At 45.4% G+C, this 13,370-nt stretch overlaps 1 protein-coding gene across 1 annotated transcript in view; it reads right to left on the minus strand.

The window, feature by feature from the left end:
- PXDNL (peroxidasin like) overlaps positions 1–13,370 on the minus strand; it is a 304,433-nt gene that overhangs the window by 17,554 nt on the left and 273,509 nt on the right. Inside the window, 1 exon segment of the mRNA XM_050941930.1 lies at positions 8,883–9,021. Coding sequence (XP_050797887.1) covers positions 8,883–9,021 — 139 coding nt within the window.

Genomic DNA, 13,370 nt, shown 5'->3' on the forward strand with positions numbered 1-13,370 from the left:
CTATGATGGGTAAAGGCCTCAAAGCTGCTTTCCCCTTGTCCTGGGCCTTCCCCACTCTCTGGCAGGGATCACAGGATTGGCAGTACTGTCAGACATGGGTAAAGACCCCAGGCCAGTAAAAGTTCTGTAGCAGCCTCTGCCTGGTGCGCCGGATTCCCTGGTGCCCTGCGAGAGGGATGTCATGGGCCAGGCACAGTAGCTTGTGGCAAAACCTTTGGGGCACCACCAGCTGCCTCCTGATCCCCCATGCCTCTACTTCCCTGGGGGGAGCCCATTCTCGGTATAGGAACCCCTTCTCCCACAGGAACCTCTCCTTGCAACCTCTCCTCATGGTCTGTACCGCACTGAGGTCAGCCCGGTCCCTGGGCTTCCGCAAGGAGGGATCTTTCTGCAACTCGTCCTGGAACTCAGCAGCTGGGACAGGGAAGGGGACCTGCTCTCTCTTGCTGGCTGGGTCTGAGGCCGCAGCCTCTCTGAGCCATGTCCCTGGGCATTCCCTCCCCACCAGGTTAGAGTCCTGCGCCTCGGGCAGAGTACCTTACCTGTTGTCGGGGCGCAGTGCCTTTCGCTGACTCTGACTACGAGTCAGACCAGGGTACCCCAGGCATTACTTGGCCAGTCCTCGAGGTCTCCCCCCATTAACACCTCCGTGGGCAAATGTGGGTGTACCTCCATGTCCTTGGGGCCCTCCTTGGCCCACTTCAGGTGTACCCTCGCCACGGGCACCTTGAATGGGGTCCCGCCCACGCCCATCAGGGTCAGGTGGGTGTCAGGCACCATCCGATCTGAGGCCACCACCCCGGGCTGGGCCAGCGTCACCTCTGCGCCCGTGTCCCAGTACCCAATGACCTTCCTCCCATTTACCTCCAGGGAAACCAGGCACTCTCTCCGGAGGGGCAGCCCTGCGCTCATCCTGTAAACCAAAAACTCAGAGCCTGGAGCATCCAGCCCCCCAGAGGAGCTGACCTGGGGACCTCCTCCCTCCTTCACCGGTGGTACGCTGCCAGACCCCCTTTCCTGGGAATGTTGCCCCTCATCTGACTGGGTCTTTACCCAGTCAACCCTTTGCGGGTTGGGTCTGTTCGGTCTGTCCCTGAGCTTGTGGCACTGGGCCTATATGTGGCCTCGTTGGCCACAGTGATAGCAGCCCATGTCTCGTGGGTCCCCTTGAGTGGGTCGGATGGACCTGATGCTGGATGTTCCCCTTTGGTGGGGGTTCTCCATAGGCCCCCGCTGGGAGGTCCCATAGTGACACACTCTCTGTATTGAGGCAGGCCTGCTCCTTCGAGACTCCTCCCTGTTATCGCCTGCCCGACTGTCCACAAACTGGTTGGCCAGCTGTCCTGAGGGTTCTCCAGATTCTGGTCCATCAACCACAGCCTCAGGTCAGATGGGCACTGCTCGTACAGGTGCTCCAGTATAAATAGGTCAAGCAGGTCATCTTTAGTTTGGGCCCCAGCTGTCCACTTGCGGGCATACCACTGCGCCCGGTTGACCAGTTGTAGGTATGTGACCTCACGGGTTTTACGCTGACTCCGGAACCTCTTCCGGTACATCTCAGGAGTCAGCCCAAACTCATGGAGCAGGGCCTGTTTGAACAGTTCGTAGTCCCCTGCCTCCGCCCCTTTCATTCGGCTATGGAGTCCAGTAAGGGGGTGAGAAATGAGATCCTGTTTGCAGGGTCAACCCTGTGCAGCTCGCAGGCATTTTCAAAGGCCGTCAGGAAGGTATCTATGTCCTCCCCCTCCTTATGCCGGGCCAGCAAGCACTTATCAAAGCTCTTTGTAGGCTTGGGTCCCCCCTCACTCACCGCAGCCAGGGCCCCACGGCTCGTCAGCCAGGCCTGTTCCAGCTCATGTTTATGCTGTTTCTTCCGCTCCTTCAGTTCTTGCCTCCTTAACTCGAGCTCTTCCCGTCTCAGCTCCCTGTCATATTCCAGCCGCATCCGTTCCACGGATGCCGAGCGTGGCCGGGACGATCCCCTGCTGGGGGGTGAGCTTCGCTGGGAGGATCCCCTGCTGGCCTGGGGGGTCACAGTGCCCTCGGTATTCACTGGGCTCCTCCTCGCCCTTCCCCTAGGCATAGGAATGGGGGGTCTCGGGAAGCCCTCAGCCGCCGGCTGACCACTCCCAGCGGGGACAGACACTGGTGCCTGTGCTGCATCTGCCAGGCTGCTTCCCTCAGAGACAGGGCTCCGTTCATTCAAGTGGTCTCCCTTCTCCAGCTGGGCAATCAACAGGTTTTTGGTGAGCCTCCTCTGCTTGCACAGCTCCACCAGGTTGCACTTGCACTGCTTGGCATACATCTTTCTGCTGGCCACTCACAGGCCAGGGTGCTCACTGCTCCCCACGGTTTCCAAGGAGACCCCTAGTGCACCAGCCCTTCTTGAGGTCATCACCTCTCTGCCGGGGTCAAACTGCAGACTCTTCTGCCCCTGGGACCGCTCACTGCAATCCCCCAAGGGACCCTGTTACTGCAATGTCCTTCTCACTGGGCACACACTCCCAGGGGTTAATCACCCCTTCGTTTTACTGCTCCCCAGTCACTTACCACAGGAAGCGCCGTCCACAGGGTGCAGTATCTCCCGCTGCTGCCACCAGTTGTCACGGAGTGTGGGGGAGTCCGGTCCTGCACCCCTCTTCCTGGGGCCCACAGTGACTCTCAGCCAGCCAGTAAAACAGAAGATTTATTGGACAACAAGAATGCAGGTTACAGCACAGCTTGTTGGCACAGTCAGGACCCCTCAATCGAGTCCTTCTGGGGGTTCAGGGTGCTTGGATCCCAGCTTAGGATACCATGAATTCCCCCCACCCAGCCCAAAACCGAAACTGACTTAACTCCCCTACTGCCGGCCCCTTCCTTTGTCCACCTTGTCCACAGGGAAAGGTGTTGACCCTTCTCCTTGCTCCCTGGCTCAGGTTACAGGCTAAGCACTTGACCCTTACCTAAAGTAATCCCTGGCTCTCCCATCCCCCACACAGACAGTCCCTACTCCATCACAACATCATTGATGCTACAAGTCTTCATAAGGCCCCTGCCAAGGTTAAGGCTATTGTGGAGGCTCCCCCTCCTTGAAATGTTAGCCAGCTTCGCTCATTTCTAGGACTATTGAACTATTATGGAAAGTTTATTCCACAGTTAGCCACACTGCTAAAACCACTTCATGAACTCCTTGGGCAGAACAAGGCCTGGAAGTGGACTGAAGCCTGTGATGTTGCATTTAACTAAACTAAGGATTCATTGCTAAATTCTGAAGTTCTGATGCACTTTGATCCATCCTTACCCCTACAGTTGGCCTGCGATGCATCCCTTTATGGAGTGGGAGCATCTCACACATTATGCCTTCGGGAGAAGAGAGACCTATTGCTTTTGCTTCACACACACTCTAAGCAAAGCGGAAACTAACTATGCCCAAATCAAACGTGAGGCATTGGGAATCGTTCTTGGAATTCAGAAGTTTCATCAGTACCTGTTCGGACGGAAGTTTACTCCTCTCACTGACCATTGACCCCTGACTTCAGTTTTTGGACCCCATACAGGCATTCCTCCATTAGCTGCTAGTCATATGCAACGGTGGGCATTGTTGCTTTCTGCGCACACACATGAAATCAAATATAGGAAATCCACTCTGCACGGCAATGCAGACGGTCTCTCAAGGCTGCCGTTGGCACGTCAACCGTCAAGATATTGCCAAGAAGGAAATCTTTTACTTAGACAAGTAGAGAACACACTTATCACCGCTATTCAGGTAAAGAACGCAACTTGAGTTGACCCAATATTGTCCCAAGTTATGGACCTGGTGATGCATGGAACATCTTGGCAAACCTCTCTGGTCTCACCTGATCTTGTTACCTACATGTCCAGGAGGACGGAGTTATCAATCCAATCTGGTTGTTTGTTGTGGGGGAGACGTGTCATCATCCCACCACCACTGAGATCACAGATGTTAGAACAGCTCCATTCTGGTCACTGTGGAATAGTGCGCATGAAGGAAATTGCATGAAGCTATTTTTGGTGGCATGGGTTGGACAGTGCTATTGAAGAGAAGGCAAGAGCTTGTATGTCATGTCAGGGTGTGAGGAATGCACCCCAGTGGGCACCCCTACATCCATGAGACTGGCCTGAAAAGCAGTGGCAACGTATTCACGTTGACTTCGCTGGCCCCCTTGAAGGAAGCATGTTCTTCGTGGTGGTAGATGCCCATTCCAAATGGCCAGAAGTATCTATAATGCAGTCCACTACTGCAGAGTACTATCCAAAAACTACGAGAACTCTTTAGCCATTTCGGTCTGCCAGAACAACTTGTGAGTGACTCAGACTCATAGACTCTAGGACTGGAAGGAACCTCGAGAGGTCATCGAGTCCAGTCCCCTGCCCTCATGGCAGGACCAAATACTGTCTAGACCATCCCTAATAGACATTTATCTAACTTACTCTTAAATACCTCCAGAGATGGAGATTCCACAACTTCCCTAGGCAATCTATTCCAGTGTTTAACTACCCTGACAGTTAGGAACTTTTTCCTAATGTCCAACCTAAATCTCCCTTGCTGCAGTTTAAGCCCATTGCTTCTTGTTCTATCATTGGAGGCTAAGGTGAACAAGTTTTCTCCCTCCTCCTGATGACACCCTTTTAGATACCTGAAAACTGCTCTCATGTCCCCTCTCAGTCTTCTCTTTTCCAAACTAAACAAACCCAATTCCTTCAGCCTTCCTTCATAGGTCATGTTCTCAAGACCTTTAATCATTCTTGTTGCTCTTCTCTGGACCCTCTCCAATTTCTCCACATCTTTCTTGAAATGCGGTGCCCAGAACTGGACACAATACTCCAGTTGAGGCCTAACCAGCGCAGAGTAAAGCGGAAGAATGACTTCTCGTGTCTTGTTTACAACAGACCTGTTAATGCATCCCAGAATCACGTTTGCTTTTTTTGCAACAGTATCACACTGTTGACTCATATTAAGCTTGTGGTCTACTATGACCCCTAGATCTCTTTCTGCCATACTCCTTCCTAGACAGTCTATTCCCATTCTGTATGTGTGAAACTGATTGTTCCTTCCCAAGTGGAGCACTTTGCATTTATCTTTATTGAACTTCATCCTGTTTATCTCAGACCATTTCTCCAATTTGTCCAGATCATTTTGAATTTTGACCCTGTCCTCCAAAGCAGTTGCAATCCCTCCCAGTTTGGTATCATCTGCAAACTTAATAAGCGTACTTTCTATGCCAATATCTAAACCGTTGATGAAGATATTGAACAGAGCCGGTCCCAAAACAGACCCCTGCGGAACCCCACTTGTTATACCTTTCCAGCAGGATTGGGAGCCATTAATAACTACTCTCTGAGTACGGTTATCCAGCCAGTTATGCACCCACCTTATAGTAGCCCCATCTAAATTGTACTTTCCTAGTTTATCTATAAGAATATCATGCGAGACCGCATCAAATGCCTTACTAAAGTCTAGGTATATCACATCCACCGCTTCTCCCTTATCCACAAGGCTCGTTATCCTATCAAAGAATGCTATCAGATTAGTTTGACACGATTTGTTCTTTACAAATCCATGCTGGCTATTCCCTATCACCTTACCACCTTACAAGTGTTTGCAGATGATTTCTTTAATTACCTGCTCCATTATCTTCCCTGGCACAGAAGTTAAACTAACTGGTCTGTAGTTTCCTGGGTTGCTTTTATTTCCCTTTTTAGAGATGGGCACTATATTTGCCCAACGGACCACAGTTAGTCTCTCATGAGTTTCTAAAGTTTATGAAGGCAAATGGGATACACCACATCACTTCAGCACCATATCATCCATCCACTAATGGATTAGCTGAAAGATTTGTGCAGACAATGAAACAAGCTTTGAAATTGGCAAGGGGACAATTATTCATTCAAAAGCGTCTGGACACCTTCTGTATCCTACAGAAACACACCTCATGCTGTGACCAAGGCATCCCTGGCCTTTCTAATGATGGGACGACAGCTGCGCACTTGCTTTAATCTGCTGAAACCTTCTGAACCTCGACAAATTGTGCAACATCAGCAGCAAGATCAAGTCATCAGGCGTGCACCCAGAGCAAAAGACTGAACCTTTAGCCCAGGACAGCCGGTTTTGGCTCGGAATTATACTTCTGGAGCTAAATGGGTCCCTGCCACTGTCATCGCTCTAATGGGACCTGTTTCCTACACCATCCGGACTGCAGAGGATCTCATCTGGTGGTGACATGTAGATCAGCTGCTGCCAGGTCATACCAGTCCTCAGGACACATTGTCAGTTGAGTTGCCTGACTTCACCACCTCCGGCGAGACATCGAATCAAGAGTCACCTGTTCCTGACTTTTCCCCTCCATTACTGCCAGTGGCAGAGATACCTCTCTGCCCGGCACAAGCTGATACCCTATCCTCACCCCTTCACCCTACGAACCCTGAGCCCATTGTCAGGCTGTCATGGTATCTTTCCCCAATCTGAACCTTAGAGTCCAAAAGTTGGGGTACCAGCATGAATTCCTCTAAGCTTAATTACCTGCTTAGATCTGATAAGCTGCCACCAGTCAGGAATTCCAGTGCCTGATACACTCTGGTCCCCCCAAAACCTTCCCTGGGGACCCCCAAGACCCAGACCCCCTGGATCTTAACACAAGGAAAGTAAACCCCTTTCCTCACTGTTGCCTCTCCCAGACCTCCCCTCCCTGGGTTACCCTGGAAGATTACCGTGATTCAAACTCCTTGAATCTTAAAACAAAGGGATTCCCCCTTCTCCCCTCCCTTCCCCTTCCCTGTTAAGTACAGACTCAATTCCCTTGAGCCTCAACAAGGGGAAAAAATCAAACCGGTCTTAAAAACAAAACTTTTAATTAAAAAAAAGAAAAAAAAAAGGTAAAAAAGTTATCGCTGTAATTTAGATGGTAAAAGTTACAGGGTCTGTCAGCTTATAGAAACTGGAGAAAAAGCCTCCTCTAGCAGAAATACAATTTAAAATACTTCCAGCCACATACACATTTGCAAATACAGAAAACAATCAAAAGACTATAACCGCCTTTCTTACTAAATACTCACTATTCTGAACATATAAGAGACTGTAGCAGGGAGATTGGCAAGAAACCTGGTTGCACATCTAGTCCCTTCCAGGACCCAGAGAGAACAAAGCAAAACCCAACACACACAAACAAAGGCTTCCCTCCACCGAGATTTGAAAGTATCTTGTTTCCTGATTGGTCCTCTGGTCAGGTGTTTGGTTCCCTGTTTGTTAACCCTTTACAGGTAAAAGAGACATTAACCTTTAACTATCTGTTTATGACACAGGCCCGCGCCCAAGACACTCTCGGGTGCAACACCACCAGAAGTCCGCCGTAATCCACCTAGAGACAGGTGGTGTTGTCTCCTCGTCAGATGGATCTTTAGCTAGGGTGAACCCATGGTTATGGGGCAAAATAATCCCCAGGGTTTAGCCGGGAATGGAGGCAGGCTACCCTCCTTCTCTAGTTAGTGTTTGTTTTATTTTGGGGACATTCTTATTAAGGGGGGAGGAATATGTTGTGTATTTGGTTGTCATGGTAATAGAATCTTGTGTTGCTATGGCAACTGAGTCGGATTATTAGGGGATAGCCCAGCCTGTTTGGCTGGCCATTGGTTAGTTCTGTGGTAGCAATAAATGGGTGCTCCAAGGTTTACAGCTCTGTCTCCAGTGATTTCTTCCTAAAGTTGCTGCCCCCCAGGATATAACAAAAACTATGCAGGGAAACAGCAAATCTGTTCCATTTAACAAAATCTGGGTGCATATTATATAACTTGGGAGGAGAAAGCTGGCATCTGTAGAAGAATGGAAATTTCTTGGTGTGCGTCATATTTTCTCTAAACATACTCACAGTACATAGTTCCATTTTAATTCTCTTCCCCCTGCCTTTCAGCAAAAGGTGGATTCTGGTTATCAATTCTCCATAGGGCAGTTTGAATGAGTTTGTTATTTCAGGTTTCAGAGTGGTAGCTGTGTTAGTCTGTATCAGCAAAAACAATGAGGAGTCCTTGTCGTACCTTAGAGACTAACAAATTTATTTGGGCATAATCTTTCATGGGCTAGAACAGGAGTTGGCAACCTTTGGCATGCGGCTCGCCAGGGTAAGCACTCTGGCAGGCCGGGCCAGTTTGTTTACCTGCTGCATTGGCAGTTCAGTGGACCGCGGCCCCCACTGGCTGCGGTTCACTGTCCCAGGCCAATGGGTGTGGCGGGAAGCCGCGGCCAGCACATCCCTCGCCCGCGCTGCTTCCCACCAAAGTCAGAATAGTATAAATGTAAAGCCATCTTCAATGGGCCAAAAATGAAAGCTTTTCAAATGAAGCTGCCTTGAAATGCAGATTGTATATTACTACTCAATTTCAGGTACACGTATTCATGATTACTTCTGGCAAAAACAGTATCTCATAGAAACTTGAACATAGTTATCCAATTTAAAAAAAAATAAAGCAGATTAGACATCAGTCTGAATCACATTTCAAAAACATTTAAACAAAAACTAACCATTAGAAACAAAGGAAAGACTGTTAAAGATATGCTGTAAGACTGTCTGCTCTAAAAACACTCACTGAAATATCATCTCTGATCTTTCAGATATTACTGGTTATATCAAGTAGTAAAAACCTTTACTGTAAGAAACTTTCAAAGAAAAAAAAAGGTAAAATAAATTTTAAGCTATTTGTCACAGAGAATCTGAACTTCGGAGCTCTCAATTTCCTTTAACAAAACATTTTGTACTTGGTCATAATTACGATTTGTCATACCATGAAAGATCCAGCTAAGTCTAATGAAACTAGCTGAAAGCACATTCACTTTAGCTACCCTGACATACATCTAAGTTTAGTGTAGAAGAGGTAATGACAAGACAAACCTGCTGTTTTAGAGCCGCAATTGTCTTGTCAACTTCAGCAGCAAAATGGCTGAAATTTTGAGCAAATCCACTGGATACTATGTCAGTAAGATGCATTGCACTGGCTGCCTTTCTATGCCTGCGCAAATCTCCCTGGTGTCTGAAATACAAGTTAAATTTACCACCAGAAAATGGAAAATAACAATCTGAAGAAAAGGTTTCACACGGGAATTATAGGATTTATGCTGAAAATTAACAGAACTTTGGAAAAAATAATCTGAAATGGCATTGTGCTTTTGATATTTTATCTCATGAGCTGAAAATTTTTTTGAAATATAAAATGAATGTCACGTTACATTACAGATGCATTGCTATGTTAGTCAGACCTCAAAAGTATTTTTCTGAAAAGCTCCCTCCACACCAAGAACCCCTTGACAAATGAAATGTCAGACATTATGCAATGCATAGGTGGGAAAGGTGCTATCTGTATTATGTATTCATGACAAGAACTATGTTAAGAAAGTAATAAGCATAGCTGTCAAAAAAAATCACACCTCTAAAGCGAGACAAGTGTAAAGTAATCCAATCCTACTGAACACAATGAGAACAACAACAAAAATGGTTTAAGTTAGGGCTTCTCTTCACTCCTGTGCTAAATTGCCACTGCTGCCATTGATGTAGCGGTGCCAATTTAGCACCTCTGGTAAAGACACATTACAAAGAGCTTGGCTTGTTTAGCCTAACCAAAAGAAGGCTGAGGGGAGATACGACTGCACTCTATAAATACATCACAGGGATAAATACCAGGGAGGGAGAGGAAGTCTTTAAGCTCAGTATCAATGTGGAAACAAGAACAAATGGATATAAACTGGCCATCAGGAAGTTTAGACTTGAAATTAAAAGAAGATTTCTAACCATCAGAGGAGTGAAGTTCTGGAGCAGTCTGCCAAGGGGAGTAGTGGAGGCAAAAGACATACCTGGCTTCAAGACTAAGCTTGACAATTTTTTGGAGGGGGTGGTTTGATGGGAATAGTCTAATTTTGGCAATTAATTGATCTTTGACTATTAGCAGTAAATATGCCCAATGGCTTGTGATGGGATGTTAGATGGGGTGGGATCTGAGTTAGTACAGAGAATTATTTCCTGAGTGTCTGGCTGGTGAGTCTTGCCCACATGCTCAGGGTTAGCTGATCGCCGTATTTGGGGTCAGGAAGGAATTTTCCCCCAGGGCAGATTAGCAGAGGCCCTGGTTTTTTTTTCCTTCCTCTGTAGCATGGGGCTTGGGTCACTTGCTGGAGGATTCTCTGCACCTTGAAGTCTTTACACCATGATTTGAGGACTTCAATGGCTCAGATGTAGGTTAGGGGTTTATTACAGGAGTGGATGGGTAAGATTCTGTGGCCTGCATTGTGCAGGAGGTCAGACTAGATGATCATAATGGTCCCTTCTGACCTTAAAGTCTATGATTCTATGATTGATGGGAGAGCGCTAGCCCATCGACTTAATTACTCCATCTCAATGAGAGGCAGAAGCTATGTCAAAGGGAGAGCATTTCCGACCAACATAGTGTGGTGTAGACATCACTTTAAGTCAATATAAGTTACGTTGCTCAGGGTGGTGGTTTTTTCATACAGTAAAGTGAAGTGCCATCCTTCTTTTGCTTTATCTGTATGAGCAAAAACTGTCCATCTGCTGATTCACTTTGTGCAATAGTCCAGTAGTTTTCATCCAAGATATAATTTGGGCTAGATATAGGTCCCTAAAATCATTACAAACAACAGGCAGGATCTTCAGCTGACATAAATCAATGTTGCTCCTTTGAAACAGTTGACTTCAGTGGAGGCAGAGTGATTTATACCAGCTAAGGGTCTAGCTCTGTATATTCATAGGCTACTACATTATATTTCCAGTTACACAAAAGACAACTATTCCAGAAAAGCACTTGACAAAAGTCAATAGCTGTCTTAAAAAGGTATGGAATATTTTTATACTGAGTGTGAGCTATGTGACTCCATAATGGGTATCTAAAACAAAGGATTTGTGTGAGAGGAAATACTGTCATATGAAAGGAGATAAATAGCAGGATTCAGTCGTAAGACTGATTCTGTTAATTTTATAAAATATGGGAGTGACCTGAAATTCATCACGATGAAAAAAAAACTCTGTGGAAGTAACTGAAAATGACAAACAGAAAAGTGGGGACAGTGAACTCTAACAAAACATCATTAGCATTCAAAATTACTTGGCAAACTTAAGAGAATGGAGAGTTACTGATGGTTGCCTAAGCAATTCAATGTAGAAAAACTGTTGGTATTGTAATGAGGCTATTGAAAGAAACATGAAACTGATGCACCCTCAAGAATCACAGACATAGCAAAATACTCCTGAAATAAGGATAGGTAAAAGTCCGTGCTTAGGAGAGAAAGCATAAACTAATATACCAGGATGTATAAACAAAAGCAATGAATGAATTTAGCTATTGGAGAAAATTACCAGTGTATGAGAGACTGGTGAGGCTATATTCAGAAAACTTGTAGACAGTTCATGAAAGAGAAGTCTAGAAATGGAAAACATGCAAAAGAAGGCAAACTATAATGAACTGAAAATTTTGGATGTTTCACTGAATTATTTTTAAACAAAAATTTATTAAGTCTATGGATTAAATTCTGCTACCAGTTACAGCTGTGCAACCCTAATGAGAATACAATTTGGCTGGTGGCCTGTGTTTTCTGAAAAATGAAGGAATTGAGAGGGGATCTCAGGGACTTCTGAGGACAGAAATGATAGATGTTATATATCACTGTCACAGGGTGACTGGCCTCTTTAAGAGGGAGAAGGGCCCAGTGCACCTGTGACTGATTACCTGCTACTCACCTGGGCTTCAGAGAAGGCACCTGGGCCTTATGAAGGGGAAGCTGCTGGTAAATAGCTGCTAGAAGAAGCTACTGAGGGGAGAGAGAGAAAAAATGAATCCAAAGTACAGTCCCTAGAAGGAGGGCTGTGAAATCCTGGACTTAAAGGAGAGTTTGCTGTCTGGGGAATCCAGGATTTGAAGCTCACAGCCTCAAGCAAGAGGGCCATGAAACCCCTGAAATCAAGGAGTAAGGGACAAAAGGGTTTTTGGGGGAGCCAGGCAGTGTTTACTAAATTAGAGCCCAAGAGAGGAGGATTATTTTATGGACCCTGGGTGTAAATAAGTTATTTTTGAAGCCTCAGAGAAACACTGAAGCAGGGTGCCAGGCCAGACACAGGGCACTTTGTACTGGAACCTGGTGACAATCACATTATTTGAACTAGTGTGAAATACAAACAAGAGGGAATTGAGATGACCCAAGGGAGGAAATTTAGGATGAAGAACTTTACAGAGAGAACCGAGAGTGGAAGCAGTAAAGGATGAAGGCACACTTAACTGCAGGAGGTGCTGTCTTCTAGAAGAGATGTAAAACCAAGATTCTGATCATTTATAGTCATAAAAAAGCCACTGACACTTTTTGCAAAAGTAGGACTGACAGTCCCAGTATCTCGAATATTTACATTATGCTTATGTTGAAATTATTCCCAAAGTTTGTATTTTAAAATCAGTATTATTTCTTTATTTTAACCATATATTTACAAAACACTAAATTCCACAAGTGAACATTACCTATGTTAATGCAAACCCAAACATTTATTTATTTCACCATCAGCCTCCATCTCTCTATATTCAGTCAGGCATAAATTATTGTCCTGATCATTAAACGCCACCCATTGAGAAACAAAAGTATGGAAGAAAAAAATAGCATTTCAAACACTACAAGGCAATCTCAGTGCAAGTAATCATAATTCCTCTAAACCAATACTGAATTAATTCACAAAAGGTAGTGTGTTATATCAACTACAGACAAAAACAAGGAAAATATATTGTCCCAAACCACAAAAAATCATGATATATCAAAAACACCCCCTTTCCTTGGCATCTCCCATTGGGTATTATAGTAGTCAGAATGAGTCTCTTGAGGTTTGAAATTTCCACAGTGACAATGTTCAATAGCCCTTAAATGTCAGTGTAGTACAAAATAGCTAGTAAAACACCCATGCCTATGAATGAAAACTCAAAGTCATTGTCTTTGGTAAAAACTCAACATTATCCTTTGAATCAGCAAACCCCTAACATCTTTCAAAGTAACATTTTTGGTAAAATATTTCACTATCTGATTCCCATATGATTTGACTTTGAGTTAGTAAATTTCTAAATATTTCTTTTAATATTGTTTTTCATTAGCAGGAATGATGAATTACACTCAAGAGTTTAAAATAATCTGGTTTAAGCATGTTTCTTTCCATTTTTATCTAGCACAAAAAGAGTTCTCTCCTAATGCACACTAAATAATACAAAAACACCACTCCACCACCACAGCTAGCTTCCATATACAATGCTCTTCATAAGTAGCTTCCAAAGCACTTTAAAGATGGTGTGACATTAAATAAGTTTAATAATCAGGTCACTTCTTAGCTTCTAACAACACTTTA

This window comes from Gopherus flavomarginatus, chromosome 2, assembly GCF_025201925.1.
Source record: "Gopherus flavomarginatus isolate rGopFla2 chromosome 2, rGopFla2.mat.asm, whole genome shotgun sequence".
NCBI lineage: Eukaryota > Metazoa > Chordata > Testudines > Testudinidae > Gopherus > Gopherus flavomarginatus.